The following is a 26545-nucleotide window of genomic DNA, read 5'->3' as shown; positions in this document are numbered from 1 at the left end:
CTTTGTTTTTGTTTTAGTTTGACACTACAGATGCTTGTGAGCCACCATGTGGATCCTGGGAATCAAACCTGGGTCCTCTGGAGGAGCAGTCAGTGCTTTTAACAGGTGAGCCATCTCTCTATGTCCCCTGAATTCTTCAAATAGTCAAATTATTGTCATGCAGTCCTACATCCAATAAATGAAAACTTCTATGCACTAAAGTACTGGTGTAAGTAACATGACAAGTATTTCTCGGTGTTAAAATATATATGTTGTGGGGCTTGAGTATTGGCGTGGCTTTCAGTAGCCGTGGCTGCTCTTCCAGAGGCCTTGAGTTCAAATCCTAGCCCCCTCGTAAGGTAGTTCACAACTATCTGTAGCTCCAACTCCAGGGTATCTGAGGCCTCTGTCGTCCAGGAGTACTTATGTGCACATAGCCATGTCTACACACACACTTATGCATCATCATCATTATCATCATAATGTATTTTGTGAAATGTGTTAGATATTCCTTGTTGCTTCTTTGTAATTGGTGCCAACTACTAGAGTGATAATTTTAATGCCACACAGATACACCTCTGCTTGGTACTAATACAAATGAATTACATATATTGCCTCTGTGTGGCATCGCATCCCCCTTACTGGGCTGACTTATCCTGCCTCAGTGTGAAGAGGATGCACCCTGCCTTGCAGAGAGTTGATGTACCAGGGTGAGGGGTTATCCACGTGTCCCCCACATGCTCAGAGGAAAAGAGGAATCAGGATTGTAGAGGGATCCTGTGAGCAGGAAATGGGAGGGGGCAGCAATCAAATGTAAACTGAATAAATATATTAATTAATGGAAATAAGGATGTACTCCACAAGTTGTATATGCATACATGTGTGTACATTATATATTACATACTACATATGAATACATACATGTGCATGACAATAATTATCAATGAAAGGAAGCTATCAAATTGAAACTGGTAAATGTGGATAGAGTTTGAGGGAAGAAAGAGAAAAGCAAAAGTAATATTACTATATTTTATTTAAAAATATATTGAAATTTTAAAGTGAAAGTGAATTTATCCAGAGATACCATACAGAGGAGAAAAATAGTGCTCTNGAAAGACCTGGCTTACTTAATAGAAATCTAAGAGTCAAGCACAGGATACCTCCCTCAACCTGTCTTAGTTTTCTATTTCTGTGACAAAACTCCATGACTGTCCCTGGAGAGATGGCTCATGGCTAAGAGCACTTCCTGTCTTTCCAAAAGGATCTGGGTTCAATTTCTAGCACCAAATCACAGCTCACAACTGCCTGAAACTTGATTTCCAGAGTGTTTGACACACCCTCACATCAATGCAGATAAAAGAAAAGTTAAAATGAGAGAAAAAAGAAAAAAGAAATTGCGTCCTCCATGAATGACTTGCTTTTGCTGTTTTATTTTCTTGTCATTAATGTGATCCATAAACTCACTCTAAACTGAAGAACTGAGGTTGCTAAGTACCCTCAACACTCTCACCTCCTGTGTCCCTGTTGCTGTGACTCCAGGGTGATCTGTCCTACAGATTCTGCATTTGAACCCTCTATCCCCAGTGGCAATGGTTTGGAGGGAGATTTGGACCATTTATCATATGGAGCCTCAGTGAAGTGTGTCACTAGGGTGGGCCTTTAGGATGTGGACCCTGGCCCCACTTCCCATCCTGTGCTCTGCTTCCTGAGTGCGGCTGCAATTAGACAGGCCAGTGTCCCATCCAAACCACCATGCAGCCCCGCCTGGCTTCCATGTCTTCCCAATCCTCATGGCCATGTTCCTCTGGGACTGCAAACCAAGAAACTTGCTCCCTCGAGGTGCTTTTCCATCAGGGTATTTTGTCACAGCCCCAGGAAAGGAAACCAATACAGAAATTGGTACCAAGTGTCAGAACCATTGATGGAGAAAACCTGACGATGCAGTTTGGGGGACTCTGGTAGTGTCTTCTGCCTGGAATGGAGAATTTAGTTCTCTTAGGATACAAAAGCCTCAGTGTACTGGAAGCAGAACTCAGTGCAGCACTTGATGGAAGCTCAGAGACAAGACTTTGAGAGAAATGTGGGCCGTGGACACCTAGCTTATGACATTTCAGAGGAGGACAAAGACTGTACTAGGAAGTAGATAGACCCCAGCCATTCGCATATTTGACCAAGAGTCTGCCTTCATTATGCCCATGTCCTGAGGTCCTTAGTGATGTCAGATGAACACCTAATGCACTAATTGGCTTGACAGAGGTTTGATGTGGGACCAAGGCAGAGAGTAACTCTGAAGCCTGGTGCTTGTCCCTGCTTGTTCAGTCCATGAACTATATGGTATCTGCGGCATACATTTGATGCTCAGGCTTTCTCTGAAGCAATTTCTTCCAGCACTTCTTCTGCTGTTTCTGGAAATCGATCTGTGGCTTTGCCAGTTTCCCTCTGTCTTCCTCAGGAAGCACAAATTTCCTCATACAATAGGTCTTTCCTACCACACTTTGCTGAAATCTCAGTGTCCCATCTTCAAACCACTGGCATAGAGTTCACCATCAGGACTGAATCTCACACCGAATGGAACCAATGTTACCTTTGTAGGATTCTAATTCTTCTCCACTATTATAAAGGTACTTATACAGTTTAAAGCTTCTCCACATCCAACAAGAACTTCCTTCTCCGGATGAAGAGATGCAGAATAGATGGTTGCAGGAGCTTCAAAGTAGTTAATTGGATCCAGATTTACTACACTGTGAAAAGTAATGACCCAGATCTCTCCCTCAGGAATATATTCCATGCTGCTAACAGACATATTACATTTTAACATTTCACTTCTGTCTTGTGGCATGATGCCAGAGCCAAACAGTTTTATCATCAGCTGAAAGGATCTGTTTATCTTCATTGAACCACAGAGCCTTTTTAATACTGGAATTGTGACCATGAATTTCCTTAGTTTCTGCTTCAGGTTTTTCAAGTCGTGTATGTACAACAGTTTATCCTGTCCCCAGTCAGCAGGTAACTGCTATCCTGTCTGAAGTTCACAGTCTTGACAATGTACTGATAAGCCAGGGTCATCAATTCATCTCCGGAGGCAGCATCACGCACTCTGTGAAGTCTGCAGCTGCTGTAGCAGCTTTGATGGCATCCTTAATCAATGTTGTACCCCAAAGAGCACCTTTATGACCCAAAAAATGTTCCAATCTAGACTACTGTATCTCCCTTTGCAAGCACTGATCAGAAAGTAGCCTTTAGGTGTGATGCTGCTGAAGGACAAAGCCACCACAGCCAGCGTGTGGCCTGAGCAAGTGAGCAGAGCCAGGACAGAGGGTCTGGGTCCTAGTCCTTCTCTGCCTTAAGAGCCACAGGCTGCTTAACCTCCCCCCCCCTGCCCTGATTCCCCAACCCCACCTCAGCATATTCATGCAGAGGCAAGGTCAGGAGTCCCCTCAGCGCTAGGCCACCAAGGAATTTGATTGTGTTCTTCCTTTGGCCTTTCCCACTTGGGTGTCCCTGGTGTTGGTAGGTCTTGTACTCCCTGATGGCAGCAGACATTTGGGATTGTAGGTGGAGGTATGGACTGAATGGATTGTAGAGGGGACAGGGCAGACCTCATGGATTCTTGGATTTCTGGGGATCACAGTGAACAGGGGACTGGGGTCTGGGGATTTCACTTGGTTGTCTTGGTTAACAGCAGGCATGCTGGGATGCAGACAGAGCTGTGGCCCAGGGAATGGAGTGGATTTGCAGGTGGAGGTGTGGACCATAAGATGAAGCAAAGAGGGCAGAGCAGTCCTAGATGTATTGGAGATATTAAATTGACTTTTTAGTTTAGTTTTTTAAGTAAGGAACCATGACTAAGAAATTGACTTGGCTTTCATGAGAGTCTTAACTTTGGGCTTTTCAACCGTTTGGAGGCTGTTAAAGACTATGGGGACTGTGTTGGTAAGTAAAATATACTTTGCATCAAGAGATGGCCTATGAGAACCGGGCATGGGATATGGAGGTTTGAATGAGGAATGTTCCCCAAAGGCTCACATGTTCATGTACCTGGTCCCCAGATGGAGGCGCTGTTTCAAAAGATTGTGGAATCTTCATGAAGAAGAGCTTCACTGGAACAAGTGGGACACTGGGAAAATGTGGGGGATGGTTTCATGCTATGTGTATCTGGATGCTGATTTCTATGCCCAGAAATCTGTCATGGTCAGCCATCTACAGTCTCTGTTATATAAAAATTGTCTTGACCATCACTGATTAATTAATAAAGTTCTGATCAGACAATTAGGTAGACAAAAAACAATATGACAGGACTTGCAATCCCAGGTCAGGGGTACCAAGACAGAGGAAGACTAGAAAAGGACCAGGAGAAGAGGTGTAGAGAGACCATCTGGAGAGAACAAGAGGATTTGCCATGAGGTAATGATGAGAGAGCAGAGGAGGACACACATAGACCAGAGGGAGCCAGGGCATGACCAGATGCAGATAAAGAGCATTTGTCTGGGAATTAGCAGCCTAGTCAGGGTAGAAAAGCTCAGAGCATGCCAGATTAGGCTTACAGCCTTTTATTAAAATTACAAGGGACTATAACTGGCTGGAGCAGAACATAGAAATACCAACAAGTACTTGGGAGCAAAAGAGTGTAGAAAACCCCAAAGAATTAGTGCCATAGGAATGGGCTTCGGGGTTGTGTAGCCGCCCTCTGCTTTGCTTCCTAAGTACAGCCTTCTGCACATACCACATCCTTTCTTTTTCTGCCTCACTGTCTTCCCCACCTTGATGCTCTATATCCTTCTGGGGCTATGAGCTGAAATATTCCTCCCATAGGCTGCTTTGTCATGATAGTTTATCAAAGCATTAGGAGAAGAAATAACATATAAACAATTCTCAATTTGGAGTCTATCATAGTATATTTATATTATCAGCATATACCTTGTGATAGAAAATTAGAAAATTTATTTTGAGGCATTTGCAAGGAAGAGGAAATCTACTTATGCTGTCCTTCATTCCTTTGGGAACAATTTTTTTCTGAGTGGTTCCATTTTACTGTAGTGATTTTTTTCATTTTCACAATTGGTTATTGTTTTGGGAAGTATCATTTACTTATTTGTGTGTTTGTGTGCCTATATTCATGTATGTACACATGTTGGGGAAGAGGAGTATGGAAGCATGAACACACATATAGACACAATGACACAGAGATACTAACACACACAACACACAGACACACAGACACACAGACACACAGACACACAGACACACACACACACACACACACACACACGGAGGACAGAAGATGGTCATGTTTCCACTTCTACCATTCTCCACTTCCTCCTTTGAGGCAGAGCCTCTCCCTGAACCTGCAAATAATGTTTGGTCAGCTAAACTAGACTAGCCAGCACCAGTCATCCTCCTCTCTCTGCCCAGCTAGGAGCTGTGGTACAGGTGGGAGCAGGACACCAGGCTTGGTACATGGGTGCTGAGATGCCAGTGCTGGTCCTCGTGAGTGCTGTAACTCTGCTGAGCCACCTCACTGTCCATGGATTTGTTACTGACTATTTTCTTCTGTAGCATTGCCAAACCCCTTGTACAAACCCTAGGGCTTTCCACATAGTGGGTTGAGAGACTCCTCAGAACACAATTTACTTTATATTCTGCTTCTTAAGATGAGATGCAAAACTATCTACTTGCCTTTTCACATCTAGACAAATCTTCAGCCCAAACCCTTAGTTAGCATTCACTGTAAATGAAGATTCCTGCCATGGGCGCTGTTATAAAGTGTTGTATAGTGCACACGCTAGGAACCTAGGAGCCAGCTGCCTATGAGGCAGGCTGAACCCACATCGGCTTCCTCTGGATCCCAACTCCAGTTGTCACTCTGCCCAGGTCCCTGCTTCTTTCTCATTTTCTAGTTGAGTAAGGGTCACTGATGTCACCTCAGTGTGCAAGGACATTCATTCCATTCAATCTTACTGCAACTCCCTTCAATTAAATAACTTGGTTGCAGCGGGGAGAGATTAAGCGGGCACTTAGAGACAGCCCAATCCATTCTCCTCGGGATGCAATGAAGTATCAGCATCTCAGTGTATCTGAGACCCTGAGAAGTTAGGGTCTACCTCAGGTATCAAGTGGTTCTCAGGGGTAGATGCTGTGAGACTGGAACATACCAAAGCCTAGGTTATTCGACTCCTAAAATAACATACAGTTGCTTTTGAGTCATCTATACCTTTCAGATCATTACTTACAAGCAGCTGTGTGTATCGCACATAAACATTAGAACCAGAATTTTCAAATTTCCAATTGTAACTGTTACTAATTCAAACAAACTTTTGAGCATTAATTCTGACCTCTATTTTGAATCCTTTTCTGAAAGGGAATGCAGACAGCATTTCTAATGAAACACATATTCTGTCACAGTGTGTTTAATTGTGGATGAGAGACTAGTTTTCCCAGAAGGTCTAAGACAGAACTCCTGCGAGTCTCAACCTTCATCAGGTAGCCAGATCCTTGGAGACATCCAAAGCATTTGCCAGGGATAGAAAAATGACAGCTTTTTTATTTCAATTCTCCTTTCCACTCAGGATTTAGTGCTGACTGTAGGTCTATTTATATAAGGCGAAAGGAACAGCTTCCAAATTCACAGAGCAGGCATAATTCCCAAAATACGGTTGAGATTAGATGTCATGGGAGTGTAGCCTTTCTACTTCAGAAGGCTTGGCTCAGGTGAATACATCCCTCAGAACACATCACTTTCCTTTCCTGTTTGGTAAAACAAATGATTACAAATACCATAATTTCATTTAAAAGGTCATCAAGGAATGCATGTGTGTACTATCTAATAACTGTGTCTCAGTGGGGGTGAACTCTCAGGAAGTTAGCCTTTGCAGGTTTGTTTCCCTATAAACTTTCTAGAGAAAAGATTTTTCGGCAACAAAGAGGCCGTATTGACCAGAGTTGAGTTATTATTGAATGGGTTATCCTAGGATATGACATAAAACCCATATCCCTAGAAATCTGGAAGAAAGGGGCATGTTCAAAGCTCAGGTGGGTGGAGACCAGAAGTTTGGTTCCTGGCTCATTCCTTCAGCTGTCAAGGAGCTCTGCAGCTAGTTCTGTGAACCAGAACTGAGTGAGAAATGTTTAGACACAACTCATCCTCCCCTGCTGGTTCAGGTACGTCTGATAGTCATCAGCCTGTACTGCACACTGCATCCTTTTCTTCTTGGCTCATGTTCTGTTTTAGAGTCACTCCAGGATAGAAGCATTTCTAGACATTGCTTTAAAACTACGTGCATTGAGAAAGTGACTGCAGCCGGGTTACCCAGGCTCTGAAGTGTGTAACTATCTCAGAGTTTTAGGGAGGAGAGCTAAGGCTCAGTGTTCCTGCATGGGAGCACAGGCATGTAGTCTAGCAAATTCTTCCCTGAAGGAGAAGGACCAGGCAGACTCACAGGTTCCTTCTTGGGGAATGGAAACACATCTCATTTTTGTTTAGACCTCAGTGTTTAAAACTAACGTTATCCTAGAATTCTATTCCACCATATTCCTGATATGCAGCAGATTCTATTGCATTTCTAAAATACTTTTAAAATAGCAAGGTTTTAATTCACTGCATACAGTAAATATTTGTATAATTTATAGTACATTTAATTCTACTGTTGACTTGATTGTTTTTTTAACTTTCCTGTGAGGTTGCTGTTTATATATCCCTAATTGCACCATATTCCAGTTCCTGGGTGCCTCGATGAGTTACTGTCCTCGTTAAACCATTCCATAGAAGAAGCCTGAAATATCTATCTTCAAATTCATACTAAATATTCAGGCCAGTGACACAGACCTGTGTGCCTGGTGTATCTGAGAGAAGGCAGTGCTGTAATGGAGGCATCTCCAAGCTGCTGCTCATTTTTTTGATAGTGGAGTCCTTGCTGAATCTGTGATAGAAAAATGCTGAATCACCTCATCTCTCTCTGTAAGGTTTGAGGCTGGCTGACAATTCAAGTAGACAGGGCTATGTGTGGCTGAACTTATGCTGCTAGTCTTAGTTGTGACCCCTCAGGCAAATAGATCTGGAACACTACCCTAGAGCTATGGTGCAGGACATTGCAATGTGCTTAGCATGACATTTATTGTGGTGTGACAAACTGTTTCTCAGTGTTTTTTAAATTCATTTTTATTGTAATTTACTCATTATTGACATGGTGTTTTGACTTGTTGCTTGGTAAACTTCAAGTTGTTAACTTATTCTTTGTTGAGTTCAAGTAATGCATGCAGGACTAGGGATTTAGTTCAGCTGGAAAGTGTTCATGTATCCTGCAGCAAACCTTTGTTTGATCCAGTATTTCATAATGTAGGTGTGGCAGTGCACACTTGTAATTCTAACATATGGGAGGCAGAGGCAGGAGGATAACAAGATTGTGATTTTATCCTTGGCAACATGGTGCTCCAAAACCAATACGAGCTACACAAAATTGTATTGAAAAAACATTAAGCCTTTAAAAAGCCCTTTCTCTGGTAAAAGAGGTGATTGTGACATGAATCGCTTAGAAAGAGCTCTGGGTGTTCATATTCATGAAGACCTTGATCAGGAAGAGCTTGCAGACCTCAAACACGAGAAATGACCAGGAGAAATGAAGGGGATAGAGAAGGGATCCCATGACTTAATGCATGCATGCTACATGCACCCTCTGAANCATAAGCCTTACATTAGAATGTGTAACTATTACCTATTTTGCAAAAATTATAATGAATAAAAATAACTAAAAGAACCGTTTTTCAATAGATGAAAGTCTAAGAGAAGGATAGAAGTGTTCCCCACAGCTAGTCCAGAAATGTATCCTCAAGGACAGTCCTAAACAGACCACGCCCTTTCCAGTGTGCATCTGCTCTGATGGTTCAGTCTAAGCCATGGAGACAGGAAACCACAGCTGCGGGACAGGCTTCACCTTGGTTGGTCTCTTCCAGTATGGACACATGGACACCTTCCTCTTTACAGTCATCTCCATCCTCTTTGCAGTGGCTCTCATAGGCAACATCACACTGGTCCTCCTCATCAGGCTGGACCGAAGACTCCACACCCCCATGTACTTCCTCCTCAGCCAGCTCTCCATCATCGACATGATGTACATCTCCACCACTGTGCCCAAGATGGCAGCTAACTTCCTCTCAGACACCAAGGCCATTTCTTTTTTAGGATGTGAAATCCAAGTATTTATGTTTTTGAGTCTTGCTGGGTGTGAAGCTCTTCTGCTGGGCTTCATGTCCTATGACAGGTATATAGCCATCTGCCGGCCCTTGCACTACCCTGTGCTCATGAGCAGGAAGATCTGCTGCTCCATGGTTGCAGGTGCCTGGAGCAGCAGCTCTGTCAATGCTTTAGCGCACACAGTGTATGTGTTTCAACTTCCATTCTGTGGATCTAGGATGGTTAACCACTTTTTCTGTGAGGTTCCATCTCTCCTGCCACTGGTGTGTAAAGACACATCTCAATATGAGCATATGATTGTCATGAGTGTCCTTGTCCTTGTGTTGCTCCCCTTCCTGGCCATCCTAGCTTCCTATGCTCGGGTGTTGGTTGTTGTATTCCAGATGGGTTCAGGGCAGGGACAGAGTAGAGCTGTGTCCACCTGCTCCTCACATCTGACCGTTGCCAGTCTGTTCTATGTCACCGGTCTCTGCACCTATACCCAGCCACACTCCTTGCATTCTCCTGGAAGGGACAAAGTGGTGGCTGTGCTCTACTCAATCGTCACCCCTGTTCTGAACCCATTCATCTACAGCCTGAGGAACAAGGAGGTCATGGGGGCGCTGAGGAGACAAATGGGGTGATGGAGATTTACATGGGACTTCGGGTCACCCTGTGGACTGATATGGAGGCTGGTCTTGAACACTGCCTGGGACAGTTTCAGGATCCATAATCTGGTAGAAGGTCCTCAGCTTTTCTCAGTGACTGAACATGAGCACAATCCTTTAATCACAGTGTCACACTGAGTTGATGGTTTAAATCTGAATGTTGGCTCTGAAGGAGATTGAGGGGCCCTGGCTCTGGCCCTGGCATCTCTGGCTGCTTGTCTGCCTGTCTTGGCTTTCCACAGCACCTTCCGCCCTGATGCCAGGATCTCAGACTGTGGTAGTCAGTACAGTGGCTGGCTATCTTTTTCTCTCGATGCTCTTTCTGCAGTTTATGAGTACAGGTGTACATTTGCAAATATTTTACATAAATCTGGGATGTTTTACTGGTTTTCTTTGCAGGTGCAACTATTATATAAGTGTGTGTGTTTTTATACTGTGACATGTTTTAAGGACAATTCTGAAAGAAATATGGAAGGTGAGAAGTTAATGCTGGCTTTGATGCTTCTGTGAATATTACCACCTGAATAAGATTTCTAAGCTCTCCCAAACTGTTTAACCATGTCTTGCTGATTCCCTTTATCAATATACTTCCACAAAATTCACCAGTGGCTTTGTAATAAACATCATCAATGGATCAGTCTGTCAGTATGCACTCTGTCTCTTCCCATGAACAACTGCATGTGGATCTCTCAGCAGGCACGCTCGCTTATGATACAGATATTTGGACAAGAAGACTCAGAACGGTAATGCTTTAAAAATCATGATCAATTGCTATATTTTGTCCTTGGCTAAAATACAGTAAATGCTGATAGCAATAAAGTTATTTCAAGAAATTTTCCTGGAATATATATATATATATATATATATATATATATATATATATCCCAGAGGGCCCTATGTGGATTAAACTAGATTTGGGAATAATGTTGTATGCCAGCATCCACAGATTAAAAAAAAATAAAAACAATCACTGGCCTTTGTTTTTGTTTTAATTTGACACTACAGATGCTTGCGAGCCACCATGTGGATTCTGGGAATCAAAACTGGTTCCTCTGGAGGAGCAGTCAGTGCTTTTAACAGTTGAGCCATCTCTCTAGGTCCCCTGAATTCTTCAAATAGTCAAGTTATTGTCATGCAGTCCTAGATCCAATAAATGAAAACGTCTATGCACTAAAGTACTGGTGTAAGTAACATGACAAGTATTTCTCAGTGTTAAAATATATATGTTGTGGGGCTTGAGTGTTGGTGTAGCCCTTAGTAGCACTGGCTGCTCTTCCAGAGGACTTGAGTTCAAACCCTGCACCCTTGTATGTTATCTCACAACTGTCTGTAGCTCCAACTCCCGAGTATCTGAGGCCTCTGTCCTCCAGGGGCACTTATGTGCACGTATCCATGTCCACACACACACTTATACATACATACATACATGCATACATACATACATACTACTAATAGTAATGTATGGTGTGAAATATTTTAAAGATTCACGGTTGCTTCTTTGCAATTGGTGCCAATTATTAGAGTGATAATTTTGATGACACATAGAAACACCTCTTCTTAGAAGTAATAAAAATGAATTGCATCTATTCTCAGTGGGATCCCACTCCCTTTACTGGGCTGACTTATCCTGCCTCAGTGGGAAGAGGATGCACCCTGCCCTGCTGAGACTTGATGAGCCAGGGTGAGGGGGTACCCAGGTGGCCCCCACCTGCTCAGAAGGGGAAGGGAGATAGTGGAGGGATGGTATGAGCAGAAAATGGGAGGAGCAGCAATCAAATGTAAATTGAATAAATAAATTAATGGAAATAAATAATGTACTCCACAAGTTTTATGTGCATATATGGTATAGTATATATGCTATGCATATATATATTATATTATATTATATTATACATGGATACATACATGTGTCTAACAATAATTATCAATAAAAGGACACAATCAAATTGAAACTGGTGAATGTGGATAGAGTTTGAGGGAAGAAAGAGAAGAGCAAATGTAATATTACTGTATTTCACTTAAAAATATAGTGAAATTTTAAACTGAAAGGGAATATAGCCAGAGATACCCTACAGAGGGGAAAATTCATGCTTGCAAAAGACGTGAGTTATTTAATAGAAATCTAAGAGTCAGGCACAGGATACCTTCCTCAAACGGTCTTAGCTTTTTATTTCTGTGACAAAACACCATGGTTGTCACTGGAGAGATGGCTCAGTGGTTAAGCGCACTTCCTGTTCTTCCAAAGGATCTGGGTTCAATTTCTAGCACCAAATCACAGCTCACAACTGCCTGAAACTTTATTTCCAGGGTACTTGATACCCTCCCACAAATGCAAATAAAATAAATGTTATAAAATAGGAATTGCATCCTCCATGAATGGCTTGCTTTTGCTGTTTTATTTTCATATTGCTAATGTAATCCATAAACTCATGCTAAACTGAAGAATTGAGGTTGCTAAGTACCTTCAATACTCTCACCTCATGTGTCCCCATTGCTGTGATTCCAGGGTGATCTGTCCCTACAGATCCTGCATTTGAACCCTCTATACCCAGTGGCAATGGTTTCCGGGGAGATTTGGACCCTTTATGATATGGAGCCTCAGTGAACTGGGTCACTAGGGTGGGTACTGAGGTTGTGGACCCTGGCCTTACTTCCTGTCCTGTGCTCTGCTTCCTGGGTGCAGCTGTAATGTGATCAGCCAGCCTCTTGCCCAAGCCACCATGCAGTCCCTGCCCGCTCTCATGCCCTCGCCATGTTTGTGGTGGTATTCCTCTGGGACTGCAAGCCAAAGAAAATTTCTCAGGTTGCTTTCATTGGGGTAGTTTATCACAGCAGCAGGAAAACAAATTAGTACAGAAATTGGTACCAATGTGGCAGATGATTGATGGGAAAAACCAGATCATGCAGTTCTTGGAACTCTGGAAATGACTTCTGGCTAGAATGGAGAGTTTAGTTGTTTAGGATAAAAAGAAGCCCCAGCGTGTTGGAAGCAGAACTTAGTGCACCATTTGGTCGAAGCTTAAAGACAAGAATGCTGAGAGAAATGTGGGCAGTGGACAGCTCGCTTATGACATTTCTAAGGAGAAAAAACAATTATACCAGAAAGTACATAGATACCACCAATTCACATGATATTTTGGCCAAGATTCTGGCTTCATTATGCCCATGTCCTGAGAACTTGAATGATGTCAGATGTATGGATGATTAACCAATTGGCTTGGCAGAGGATAGGTGTGAGAGGAAGTTTAAAGTTTAGAGAATGTACACACAGGGAAGCAGCTGTAGTTGTTGAAGAGGTTAGTGCCATGAAACTTGGTACTAGGCACAGTGACAATGAGAAAGTGTCTTGATGTCAAAACCCTACCCATCATAGGCGCCAGTGTGTGAAGATGCAAGATTACTTGAAGCAAGAAAGGCTAAACTGAGGTTTTACTCCTTGACATCAATTCCCTAGGAGATGCTTCCCCAGGGTCCGAACGGATGCAGCTCTGGTCAGGTGGGAGACAGTGTGGTCAGGCTCTGTGTCAAGCTGTCAACACTACTTGGCAGAACTGTCCACAAGGAACTGAATTTGAAGGACTCATGAAAGATGACGGACTGGGGGAGGGGCATGGAGAGCAGCTGAGGTCAGGCGATGCATGGTGGGGTCCAAGTCCCTGCATGCAGCTGTGAAGGTGAAGCCTAGATTGCAATGGAGACCCCAGGATGTTGGAGATGCAGAACTGTGGGTCATTGACAAAGATAACTGTGCATATGGTGAGGAGCAGGTCAAGGTAGAGGTGACATGTGCTACAGGCAGCCAAGCTGGAGCAGTGGGGTTACCTAAGCCTTTGGAACAAAGTGGGTTTCAAGTTCTAGATGCCAGACATAGAACTGCAGGTTTTGTTGTTTTCTTGCTGGGTTTTGATCATGCTGTAGTGTGATCTTTCTTTACTGTGCCCTCATTCCTATCCTTTAGGTGGGGAATATGTTTCATATACCTTTATATATTGGAGATTAAAACATTTACTTATTCACTTTACATCCCAATGAAGGCCACCCTAACCTCTTGTTCCCCCCTCAGACAGTTCCTTCCCCCCCATTCCCTCCTGATTTCTCTAAGAAGGGGGAGCACCTACTGGGTACAAACCTACCCTGACACACCAAGTCACTGACAGACTGTTCTCATCCTCCCACCAAGGTCAGACAAGACAGCCCAGTTAAGAGAATATAATCCACAGGCAAGAAACAGAATCAGGCACAGCCCCCTCTCCACTGGTTAGGGGACACATGTGCTATGTATGTGTGCAAGGTCTAGGTCCAGCCAGTGAATGCTCTATGGTTGGTGGTTCATTCTCTGGGAGTGCCCGAGTGTCCAGGTTAGTTGGCACTGTTGTTATTACTATGGAGTTCTTATGACTTCTGGGTTCCTCCATCATTCCCTCAACTCCTCACGAGGCTCCCCAATTTGTTTTAAGGTGGCTGTGGGTCTCTTCATCTGTTTCGGTAAGCTGCTGGGTGAAGCCTCTCAGAGGGCAATTATGCTAGCCTAAGGGCGGAAGGGTGTATTTTGGCTCACAGCCCCAGAAGGATATAGAGCATCAAGGTGGAAAAGACATGGCAGCAGAAAGAAAAACACGTTAGTATGGCCAGAGGCTGTACTCAGGATGCAGAGAACAGAAACTGTGGCCAAGCTACACAACCCCAAAGCTCATTACTGTAGTACTAATTCTTGGGGAATTTAATACACCTCTTTTGCTACCAATTCATTGTTGGTATTTTTCTATGCTCTGCTCCAGACAGTTTTAGCTCCTGGTATTTTTAATAAAAAACTGCAAGCCTAATCTGGCATGTTCTGAGCTAGTCTACCCTGACTAGGCTGATAATATCCAGACGAATGCCCTTTACCTGCATCTGGTCGTGCCCTGGCTCCCTCTGGTCTATGTGTGTCCTCCTCTGCTCTCTCATCCTTACCTCATGGCAAATCCTCTTGTTCTCTCCAGATGTCTCTCTACACCTCTTCTCCCCATGGTCCTTCTCTAGTCTGCCTCTGTCCTTGGTACCTCTGACCGGGGATTGCAAATCCTGTCATATTCTCTTCTGCACAACTAATTGGGTGATCAGATTTTTATTAACCAATCAGTCATGGTCAAATGTTTTTCAGATAACATAGATCCTGGAGATGTCCATTTCTGAACTGCAACAGGATGTCTGGGCATAGAAATCAGCATCTGAATACACACAGGTCAGGAGACCCTCCCTCAACACACGACCCACTTGTTCCAGTGAGGCACTTCCTCATGAGGATTCCACAATCTTTTGAAACACTTCAACCAGCTGGGGACCAGGTACTCAAACGTGAGTCTTTGGGGAAACATTCTTCATTAAAACCTCTACATTTCAACCTGGTTCTCATAGGTCATATCTCAATATAAATCATATTTTGTTCAGCTTCAGAGTCCCCATAGTCTTTCACAGTCCCCAAACTGTTGAAAAGCCCGAAATCCAGACTCTCATGAAACCCATGGAAATTTCTTAATCATGGTTTCCTATTAATAAAAACCAAAAAGCCAAATTATTACCTACATTGTCTCAAGGCCTGCCCTAGCCTCTCTGTGCTGTATCTTGTGGTCCACACACCTGCCTGCAAATCCAGATCTACACTCCATTCTCTGGACCACAGTTCTGTCTGTATCCCAGGAGGCCTGCTGCTACTCAGGACAACAACATGAGATCCCTACAATCCTATCCCCTGCTCATGGGGCCCCCCAGCAATTCCAGAAGCCACGAGGTCTGCCCTTATATTCTGTATTCCAAACAGTCCACACCTCTACCTGCAAACCTGGAGGCCTGCAGCCATCAGGAGCCACCACCTGTACCTGCATCCCTCGAAGCCTGCTGCTACCCAGGACAACTAGAACCTGGAAGCCATCAGGGAATACAAATCCTGAAAGCCTGAAGCCATGAGGGACAACCAGCTCTACCTGTAATCCCAGGGCTGGCTGTCATCAGGAATGACCAGCTCTCCCTGTAGTTCCAGAGCCCTGCCTCCAACAGGGGCTACCAAGCCTGCTAACACCAGGGACAACCAGACAACAATCAACAAAAGTGAGGGCATTAATTATGTCACCACCAGCGTCAAGCTATTCTACTACAGCAAGCCCTGGACACCCTCATATACATGAATCATAAGAAAATGACTTCAAATCTATTGTTGTGAAGATGATGGAGGCCTTTAAAGAGGAAACAAATAAATCCCATAGAGAAATACAGTAAAATACAATCAAACTGGTGAAGAAAATGACCAAAACTGTTCAAGACTTGAAAATTGATGTAGAAGTAATAATGAAAACAACAACTGGGAAAGGGAACAGGAAATACAGGTTCACATGTCACTGATAGAATAAAAGAGATGGAAGAGAGAATCACAGGTATAGATGATATGATAGATGAAAGCAATATATCTGTCAAAGAAGATGCAAAATCTAAAATTTTCTAACAGAAAATATCCAGGAAATTTGGAACACTATGTAAAAACAAAACCTAAGAATAATAGGCCTAGAAGAAGGAGAAGATTCTCAGCTAAAAAAAACCCAGACAATAACTTCAACAAAATCACAGAAGGTAATTTCCATAGCCTAAAGAAAGAGACAGGCATAAACATACAAGAAGGTTACAGAGTACCAGATAGATTAGACCACAAAAGAAAATCCCCTTGCCACATACTAATCAGAACACTAAGTGTTCAGAACTAAGAGAGACTATTAAAAGCTGCAAGGGAAAAGGCCAAGTAACATATAAAGACAGACCTATCAGGTAACTCAACAGAGACTCTAAAGTCCAGAAGGTCCTGGGAAGATGTCTTACAGACCTTAAGAGACCACAGATGTCAGCCCAGACTACTATATCCAACAAAACTTTCAATCACCATAGGTGGAGATAAGATATTCCATGACAAAACCAAATTTAAACAATATCTTTCCACTAATCCAGCCCTATAGAAGATACTAGAGAAAAACTCCAACATCCAAGGGACACAAAAAATTAATAATACCACAACAGCAAACACAGAGAAACACTCTCTCTCTCTCTCTCTCTCTCTCTCTCTCTCTCTCTCTCTCTCTCTCTCTCTCTCTCAAAAACAGACACATACACACATACACACGACCACTACCAACATCAAAATAACAGGAACTAACAGTCATTGGTTATTAATGTTTCTCAAGATCAATGGGCTCAATTCTTCAATTAGAAAGACACAGGCTAGCTGAGTGAATGTGTAAAGAAGTTCGGTCATTCTGCTGCATGCAAGAAATAAACCTCAGAAACGAAGGTAAACATTAGCTTAGACTAAAGGTCTGGAAAAAGGGTTTCCAAGCAAAAGGACCCAAGAAATAAGCTGGAGTAGCCATTCTAATATCTAATAAAATAGGCTTTTAACCAAAGGCAAGCAAAGAGATGGGGGACACTTCATAGTCATTAAAGGAAAACCACCAAGATGATGTTTCAATTCTCAACATCTATGCCCCAAATTCAAGGACATCCACATCCATAAAAGAAACATTACTAAAGCTTAAATGACCCACCAAACCCCACACATTAATAGTGGAAGACTTCAACACCCCTCTCTCACCAATGGGCATGTCATTGAGACAGAAACTAAACAGAGAAATTATGAAATTACTTGACATTATGAATCAAATGGACCTAACAGATATCTACAGGACATTTCAACCAAACACAAAAGAATATACTTTATTCTCAACATCTCACAGAACCTTCTCCAAAATTGACTATAAAGTCACAAAGCAAGCCCCAACAAATAGAAGAAGATAAAGACAATCCCTTCTATCTTATCAGATTACCATGGAGTAACACTGAACTTCAACAGCAACGGAAACAACAGAAAGCACACATTCTCACGGAAACCGAACAACTTTCTAGTCAATGGCTACTAGGTTAAGGTAGAAATAGGAAAGACATTAAATATTTTCTAAAATTCAATGAAAATGAAGGAACAACATACCCAAGCTTATAAGATATAGTAAAAGTTGTGCTAAGAGGAAAATTCATAGGACTAAGTGCCTTCTTAAATAAGTTGGTTAGATCTCATATTAGCTACTTAACAGCACCTCTAAAACTCTAGAACACACACACACACACACACACACACACACACACACACAATGAAAACACACCCAAGAGGAGTAGATGGCAGGAAATAATCAAACTCAGGACTGAAAGCAATAAGAACAAAAAGAAATACACAAGAATCAATGAAACAAAGCTCTGGTTCTTTGAGAAAATCAAGGAGACTAACTAAAAAGCAGAGAGACAGTATCATAAATGAAAATGGAGACATAGCAACACACAGGAAATTCAAGTAATCATTATGTTTTTTTCTTCAAAAGCCTGTTCTCAACAAAATTAGAAAATCTAAGTGAAATGATGATTTTCAGGATAGATTCCACTTACCAGAATTAAATCAAGACCAGGCAAACTACCTAAATAGTCCTGTAACTTCTAAGGAAATAGAAGCAGTCATTAAAATTCTCCAGCAACTACAAAAAAATGCCCAGGTCCAGATGGTTTTAGAATAGAACACTACCAGAATTCCAAAGAAGTGCTAATACTGATACTCCCCAAACTATTCCACAAAATAGAAACAGAAGGAATTTTATCAAACTCATTCTATGAAGCCACAGTCACCCTGATACCTAAACTACACATAGACTAAACAAATAAAGAGGATTCCAGACCAATTTCTCTTATGAACATGGATTCAAAAATACTCAATAAAACACTCACAAACCAAATCCAAGAACACATCAAAAGTATCATCCATCATGATCAATTAGGCTTCATCCCAGGGATGCAGGTGTGGTTCATTATATCAAATACCATCACCTAAATCCACCATATCAACTAAGTGAAAGAGAAAAACCTGCATGGTCATCTCATTATATGCTGAAAAAGCCTTTGACAAAATTCAGCATCCTTTTATGTTACAAGTCTTGGAGGGATCAAGGGTTTCAAGATACATACATAGACAGGACACAATGAAGGTAATATATAGCAACCCAATAGCCAACATTGAATTAAATGGAGAGGATTTTAAAGCAATTCCTTTAATATCAGGGACAAGGCTGTCCTCTCTCTCTCTCTCTCTCTCTCTCTCTCTCTCTCTCTCTNTATATATATATATATATATATATATATATATATATATATATATATATATATCTGTTCAATATGGTACTTAAAGTTCTAGGCAGAGCAGTAAGATAACTAAAGGAGGGCAAAGGGATACAAACTGGAAAGGAAGAAGGTAAAGTATTACTATTCACAGCTGATAGGATAGTATACATTAGTGACCCCAAAAATTCTACCAGAGAACTGCTGAAGTTGATAAACACCTTTAGGAAAGTTACTGGATACAAAATTAACTAAAGAGACAACGAACAGTCTGAAAAATAAGTCAGGCAACCAGCATCCATCACAATAGCCACAAACTATACAAAGTATCTTAATTTAGCTCCATCTAAGCGAAAGACCAGAACTTCAATTTTCTGTAGAAAGAAATAGAAGAAGATACTGAAGGTGGAAAGATCTCCTGTGCTCATGTATCAGTATGGTTAACAGTTAAAATGGCCATCTTACCAAAAGAAACATACAGATTCAATGGTATTCCCATCAGTATTCATACACAGTTTTTTATGGATGTTGAAAGAGCAATTCTCAACTTTATTTGGATAAACTAAAATCCAGCCTCAACAAAAAAATAGAATTTAAGACAAACTCCTCTTATGAGCATTGATGGAAAATACTCTTTAAAATACTCACAGACCAAATCCAAAACAAGCCTATGCAATAAAAGAACATCTGTGGTTATCACCACCATCCCTGATATAAAGCTGTACTACAGAGCAATAGTAATAAAAACTGTATGGTATTGGTATAGAAACAATGGAATCAAATTAAAATTCATAAATACACCCACACACACATAGTTATGAACAAAAAAGCCACAAAATATACACTAGAAAAAAAAGAAAGCATCTTCAACAAATGGTGCTGATCTAACTGGATTTTCACCTGTAGAAGAATGCAAGTAGATACATATTCATCACCCTACACAAAACTCAAGTCCAAGTGGATCAAAGAGCTCAACATAAAACCAGATACACTAAATCTAATAGAACAGGAAGTAGGTCATACTCTTCGAGCTCTTTGGTACATAAGAAAAAAAAAATACTGAACAGAGCACCCATAGCTCAGGCACAGAGACCAACAATTAACAAAGGGCACCACATGAAACTGAAAAGTTCTGTAAGGCAAAGGACATCATTAATAGGACAAAATGGTAGTCTGCAGGATGGGAAGATTTTCACCAGCCTGACATCCAACCGAAGACAAGTATCCAAGCTATTTAAAGAACTTAAGAATTTAGACACCAACAAACCAAATAACTCAATTAAAAGCAGGGTACAGAGCTAAACAGAGAACTCTCAACAGAGAAATCTCCAATGGCCAAGAGACTTAATGGCTTAGATCAAAACCTCAAGTGACAGCACACGCTGGCAAGGATGTGGACCAAGGAGAACTTGGTGGGAAGGGAGAAGGGGTAGGAATGGGAAAGGATTGGGTGTGGAGAGATGTCCAGGAGAATCACCAGCTGGGGGTGGCAGGAGCATGTCAAGGATTTGCCAGGGACCTGGGATAGAAGCCCTCTGAGAGGCTCCACCCAGCAGCTTACTGAAACAGATGAAGAGACCCACAGTCAAATATTAAAGGACGTCTTGTGGAGAATTGGAGGAAAGATGGAGGGAACTGGAGAACATAAGAACTCCACAGTAAGACCAACAGGGTCAACTAACCAGGATACTTGGGGACTCCCAGAGTTTGAACCACCAACCAAATATCATTTACGGGATGGATCTAGGCCTCCCACACATATGTAGCACATATACAACTTAGTCTTCATATGCGTCCCCTAACAATTAGAGAGGGGGCTGTGTCTAACTCTGTTGCCTGTCTGTGGATTGTGTTCCCTTAACTGGGTTGTCTTGTCTGACCTCAGAGGGAGAGGATGTGCCCAGTCTTTCAGGGACTTGATGTGTCAGGGTAGATTGATACCCAGGGGTAACCCCCTTTCTCAGAGGAGAAGGGGAGAAGGAATGGGGGAAAGGAACTGTGTGAGGAGAGGAGTGGAGGAGGGGGCTTTGATTGAGATGTAAAGTGCATAAATATACAAATAATATTTTTAAATCTTCAGTATATAAAGGAATATATATATATATATATATATATATATATATATATATATATATATTCTCCATCTAAAGGACAGAACTGAAGGCATACTAAGGAAAGATCAGGCCACAGCAAGATCAAATCCCTGCAGAGAAAACCCGAATCCTGTAGTTCCATGTCTGCTATTGAGGACTTGAAATCCTCTAAGCTCCAAAGGCTTAGGTAACCCAGCTTGGCTACCTGTAACATGTAGCCTCGGCCTTTGGGCATGCTCATCACCATGTGCACAGTTATCCTTGACAGATGTCCCCACAGTTCTGCATCTCCAGTATCCTGGGGTCTCCATTGCAACCTAGGCTTCACCTTCACAGGGACTTGGACCCCACCACACATTGCCTGACCTCAGCTGCTCTCCATGCCCCTTCCCCAGTCCTTCTTTCATGCCTTCAAATACAGCTCCAGGTGGACAATTCTGCCGAGGTCTGCTGCCAGCTTGACACAGAGCCTGTTGGAACTGTCTCCCACCTGACCAGAGCTGCATCCGTTCTGACCCTGGGGAAGCATGTTCTAGGTAGTTACTGTCAAGGAGTGTTGCGAGCCATATCATTTGCCATTATAGGATGGCGCTGGCTTCCACTGCCCATCTGATAATAATAATGACTCAGCACAAGTCCTCTTTGCCCAGCCTTATGTTATTGAAGTNATTCTTGCTTTAGCCTATCCCGTGGCAACAATAAGACACAGAGCACCTGGGCAGTAAATGCTTTAGTATATAGGGTGGCCTTGCTAGTCCATTAGTGTCCCCGTAGCATCATGAAAGGCTTTCCTGAATAAAGTGCTGTTGAGAAGGATCTCAGGCGTCTCGTCGTTCTTGCTGGTCAAGGCCGGTCGCGACAAAGGAGCAAAAACTCAGTTCAGCCTTTCTTGCTTCATGTGAACTTGCATCTTTACATGTTGGGGCCTTTGATGGGTGGGGACTTGCCATCAAGATACTTTCTCATTGTCACTGCGCCAAGCACCAAGTTTCATGGCACTAACTTCTTCAACAACTACAGCTGCTTCTCTGTGTGTACATTATCTAAACTTTAAGTTTGTTCTCACACCTATCCTCTGCCAACCCAATTAGTTAATCACCTGTACATCTGACATCACTCAAGTTCTCAGGACATGGGCATAATGAAGCCAGCTTCTTGGCCAAAATATATGAATGACTGTGGTCTATCTACTTCCTGGTAGATTTTTATTTTGTTCTCCTCTGAAATGTCATAAGTTAGGTGCGCACTGCATACATTTCTCTCAATGTTCTTGTCTCTGAGCTTCTAACAAATGGTGCACTAAGTTCTGCTTCCAACACACTGGAGTTTTTCTATCCTAAAGAACTAAATTCTCCATTCTAGTCAGAAGTCACTTCAGTGCCCCTTGAACCACATCCATTTTCCAACTGCATGGTCAGGTTTTTCCCAGCAAGGGCTTTGGTAGTTGGTATCAATTTCTGTACTATGTTCTTTTCTTGGTACTGTGATAAACTACCTCGAAGAAAACACCTTGAGAAAGTTTCTTGGTTTGCAATCCCAGAGGAATATGGGCAGGAAGATGGTGAAGAGGTGGCAGTTGGCAAGGCTGCATGGTGGTTTGGACAAGAGGCTGGCTGATCACATTACAGCTGCACTCAGGAATCAGAACACAGGACAGGAAGTGGGGCCAGGGTCCACAACCTCAGGACCCACCCTAGTGACCCAGTTCACTGAGGCTACATATCATAAAGGTTCCAAATCTACCCAAACATCATTCACTGGGGACTAAAGATTCAAATATAGGATCTCTAGGGACAGATCACCCTCGAATCACAGCAATGGAGGACACATGAGGTGAGAATATCGAGGACACTCAGCAACCTCAGTCCTTCAGTTTAGCATGAGTTTATGGATTACATTAACAACAAGAAAATAAAACAGCAAACGTGAGCCTCTCATAGAGGATGCAATTCATATTTTTTTTTTACTTTTATTTTATCTACATTGGTGGGAAGATGTCAAGTACCTTGGATATAAAGTTATAGGCAGTTGTGAGCTGGAAATTGAACCCAGATCCTTTGAAAGAACAGAACATGGTCTTAACCACTGAGCCATCTCTCCAGTGACAGTCATGGTGCTTTGTCACAGAAATAGAAAACTCACTAAGACAGTTTGCGGGAGGTATCCTGCGGGGCATTGGGCACTGGGGAAATAAAGGGAGAGTGGGAGAGAACCTGAGTCCAGCCAGAGTTCCGGTACTCTGGGCAGGCAGACATGGAAGGACTGCTGCACGCTTTCCATGCGGGCCTCGGTGGGTGTCTGGCTGTGTGAAGCCACTGAACCCCCAGCTCAGCAAGTGGTGGACAAGGAGCAGTCCTAGGTACCAGGTTCTCAGTCTCAGGCATCCCAGACACTGCTGGACACCACAGAAGAGCTGAGAACAGAATGTGGACCCTGGGGGTGGCTCAGTCAGCCCTGGGCCAAAGGGAGGAGAGGTCGGAGAGAGAGGGGGAAGCACTGTGTGGTTCCCAATCAGATAAGAGTCTTTGGCCTGGTAGGTAGCTGAAGGGCAGGAAATCCTTCCAGCAGGAGGTTAGATGAGAGGTTAGATGGGTTAGACTATCTCATCGTTCAAGCATGACAGGCCTTGATGAGCAGAGACAGTCTATGGTTTTAGAGCTTTATTGTAGAAAGACATAGAGAAAGAAAAAAGGTAGAGAGAGGGGGGCAGCCATGGCCACATGGAGAAAGGGAGGAGGGAGAGAGAGAAGGAGGGCTAGAGAAGAGAGTAAGAAAGATGAGGGCTAAAGAGAGCGAGGAGGGGCCAAGCAGCTCCTTTTATAGTGGGGAGGAGCATACCTGGCTATAGTCAGGTAACTGTGGAGGTGGAGTCTAGCCAGAATGCCAGAAACTTGGGACATTGTCTGCATGATTCGTAGTCACAGAATTATGGAGTTTGGGGCTCTATGGTGTCAGGCACCTGACTCCGGGAATGTGGCTCGCTTTTCTGTTCCTTGTAGAGTTTTCTACTGGGTCGCCGGAGCAAGCCTCCTTCAACCAAAATAGGCTGCCTATCACAATCCCATAGTATCCTGTGCCTGACACTTAGATTTCTATTAAATAACCCAGGTCTTTTGCAAGCATGATTTTCTCCTCTGTAGGGTATCTCTGGCTATGTTCCCTTTCACTTTAAAATTTTACTGTATTTTTAAGTGGAAGAGAGTAATATGACTTTTCCTCCTCCCTCTACTCCTCAAAACTGCATCCACATTTCCCATGTTCAATTTGATTCTCTCCTTTCATTATTACTGTTACAGAAATGTATGTACTCATATATAGCATATAAAATGTGTATATAATTACTTATATCCACACATGTGCAAATACAAATTGTGAAATGCATTCTTTTTGCCCATTTATTTATTCATTTTACATCCAGACTACTCCCTCCTTTTCCCCCCTCACAAATCCCTCCCATGTTCCCTTCCTCTTCTCTTATGAGAGTGTGTGGACCCTGGGTATCCTCGCACCCTGGTATATAAACTCTATGCAGGTCTAGGTGTATCCTTTCCCACTGAGGCAAGACAAGGCAGCCCCAGTTAGGGGATTGGGATCCCACAGATAGGCAACAGATGCAATTAATTTTTATTAGTGCCAGAACAGGTGTTTCCATTGTCTTTTAAATTGTCACTCTAATTACTGCCAAAAATACAAAGAAGCAACAATGAATCTCTAAAACATTTCACAACATTTATTGTTTTTACTTTATTTATGTATAAGTGTGGGTGTGGCCATGATATATGCATGTAAGTACTCCTGGAGGCCAGAGGTCTCAGATACCCTGGAGTTGGAGCTATTGTGAGATACCTTACAAGCGTGCTGGGATTTGAACTCAAGTCCTCTGGAAGAGCAGCAGTGCTACTAATGACTATGCCACTGCTCTTCCCCACCCGATATATATGTACACACATATATATATATATATATATATATATATATATATATATATATATATACACACACACATATATATATATATATATATATATATATATATATATATATATACATATACACACACACACACATATATATATATATATATATATATATATATATATATATATATATATATATATATATATACACATGCACACACACATATAATCTTGTTCTTTAAAAGATATTAAGACATTTTCTTGAAATAACATTATTGCTCTCAGAATTTATAGTATATTAGCCATGGGCAAAATGCAGATATTTTCTATGGATTTCTAAGAAGAACAATTTGGGGTCTGTTTATCTAATGTCCTTATCATAAGTTAGCATAGGTGATCAACATGAATATAAACATGGGAGATTACCATAAAATTGTTCATGGAAAGAGACACAGTGCATACAGTCAGACAGATCCATTGATGATGTTTATTACAAAGTCATAATGACTTTTGGAAAGCGGTATTAATAAAGGGAGTCAGCAAGACATCATTAAACGGCTTAGGAGAGCTTAGAAATCATATTCTCATGGTAATAGTCACACAAGTATCAAAGCAAGGATTAAGTTGGCTCCCTCCCTGTTTCTTTCAGAATTGTCCTTAAAATATGTCACATTGTAAAAACAGACACACTTTCTTATGTAATTGTTGTGCCTACCAAAAAAATGATAAAATATTCCAGATTTATGTAAAATATCTGCACAGGTATAGCTATACTCAAACTGCAGAAGGGGCTTCCAGAGCAAGTGGAAGGCAAGTGTAGAACAAGCAACTGTATAGAATCCCACAGTTGGAGAAGCCATGGTACCTTGCACCAGGGCAGAGCGTAAGAAAGCTCAGTGGAAAGCCAACCTAGGCTGATGGGTAGCCAGAGATGGCAGGGACAGAGACAAAGACCTTCCGTGTCCCCAGGAGCCAACATTCAGATCAAACGATCAACTCAGTGTAACACGGTGTGGGCAAAGGTTCTGTTCTTGTTCAATCAGCGAGACGAGCTGGTAAGCTTCCACCTGAATATCAATCCTGAAATCATTCCCGAGAGTGTCGAAGACTAACTTTAGATCAGTCTATCCCAAAGCCCCATGTAAATCTCTATCACACCATTTGAATCCTCAGCGCCCCACATGACCTCCTTGTTCCTCAGGCTGTAGATGAATGGGTTCAGAACAGGGGTGACGATTGAGTAGAGCACAGCCACCACTTTGTCCCTTCCAGGAGAATGCAAGGAGTGTGGCTGGGTGTACATGGAGAGCCCAGTGACATAAAACAGGCTGGCCACAGTCAGGTGTGAGGAGCAGGTGGACACAGCTCTACTCTGTCCCTTGCCCGAACCCATCTGAAGTACAACCAACACCCGAGCATAGGAAGCGAGGATGGCCAGGAAGGGGAGCAGCAGAATGACAAGGCCACTCACGAGGACTGTATGCTCATACTGGGATGTGTCTTCACACACCAGTGGCAGGAGAGATGGAACCTCACAGAAAAAGTGGT

At 42.4% G+C, this 26545-nt stretch overlaps 1 protein-coding gene and 1 pseudogene across 2 annotated transcripts; one reads left to right on the top strand and one right to left on the bottom strand.

The window, feature by feature from the left end:
* LOC110331130 overlaps nt 1–26545 on the bottom strand; it is a 182064-nt pseudogene that overhangs the window by 11398 nt on the left and 144121 nt on the right.
* LOC110331294 (olfactory receptor 2AK2-like) lies at nt 2766–9846 on the top strand. Of its 2 annotated transcripts, XM_021211777.1 has the most exons (2): nt 2766–2811; nt 8867–9789. In XM_021211777.1, exons 1-2 carry the CDS (start codon nt 2766–2768, stop codon nt 9787–9789), a joined length of 969 nt encoding a protein of 322 aa, XP_021067436.1. The 2 variants fall into 2 exon arrangements, with proteins under 2 accessions (XP_021067436.1, XP_021067437.1); XM_021211778.1 differs by lacking the exon at nt 2766–2811 and having other exon boundaries at nt 8812–9846.

Source organism: Mus pahari, chromosome 14 (genome assembly GCF_900095145.1).
Source record: "Mus pahari chromosome 14, PAHARI_EIJ_v1.1, whole genome shotgun sequence".
NCBI classification, from domain to species: domain Eukaryota; kingdom Metazoa; phylum Chordata; class Mammalia; order Rodentia; family Muridae; genus Mus; species Mus pahari.
This window is presented reverse-complemented; position numbering and strand designations above follow the sequence as displayed.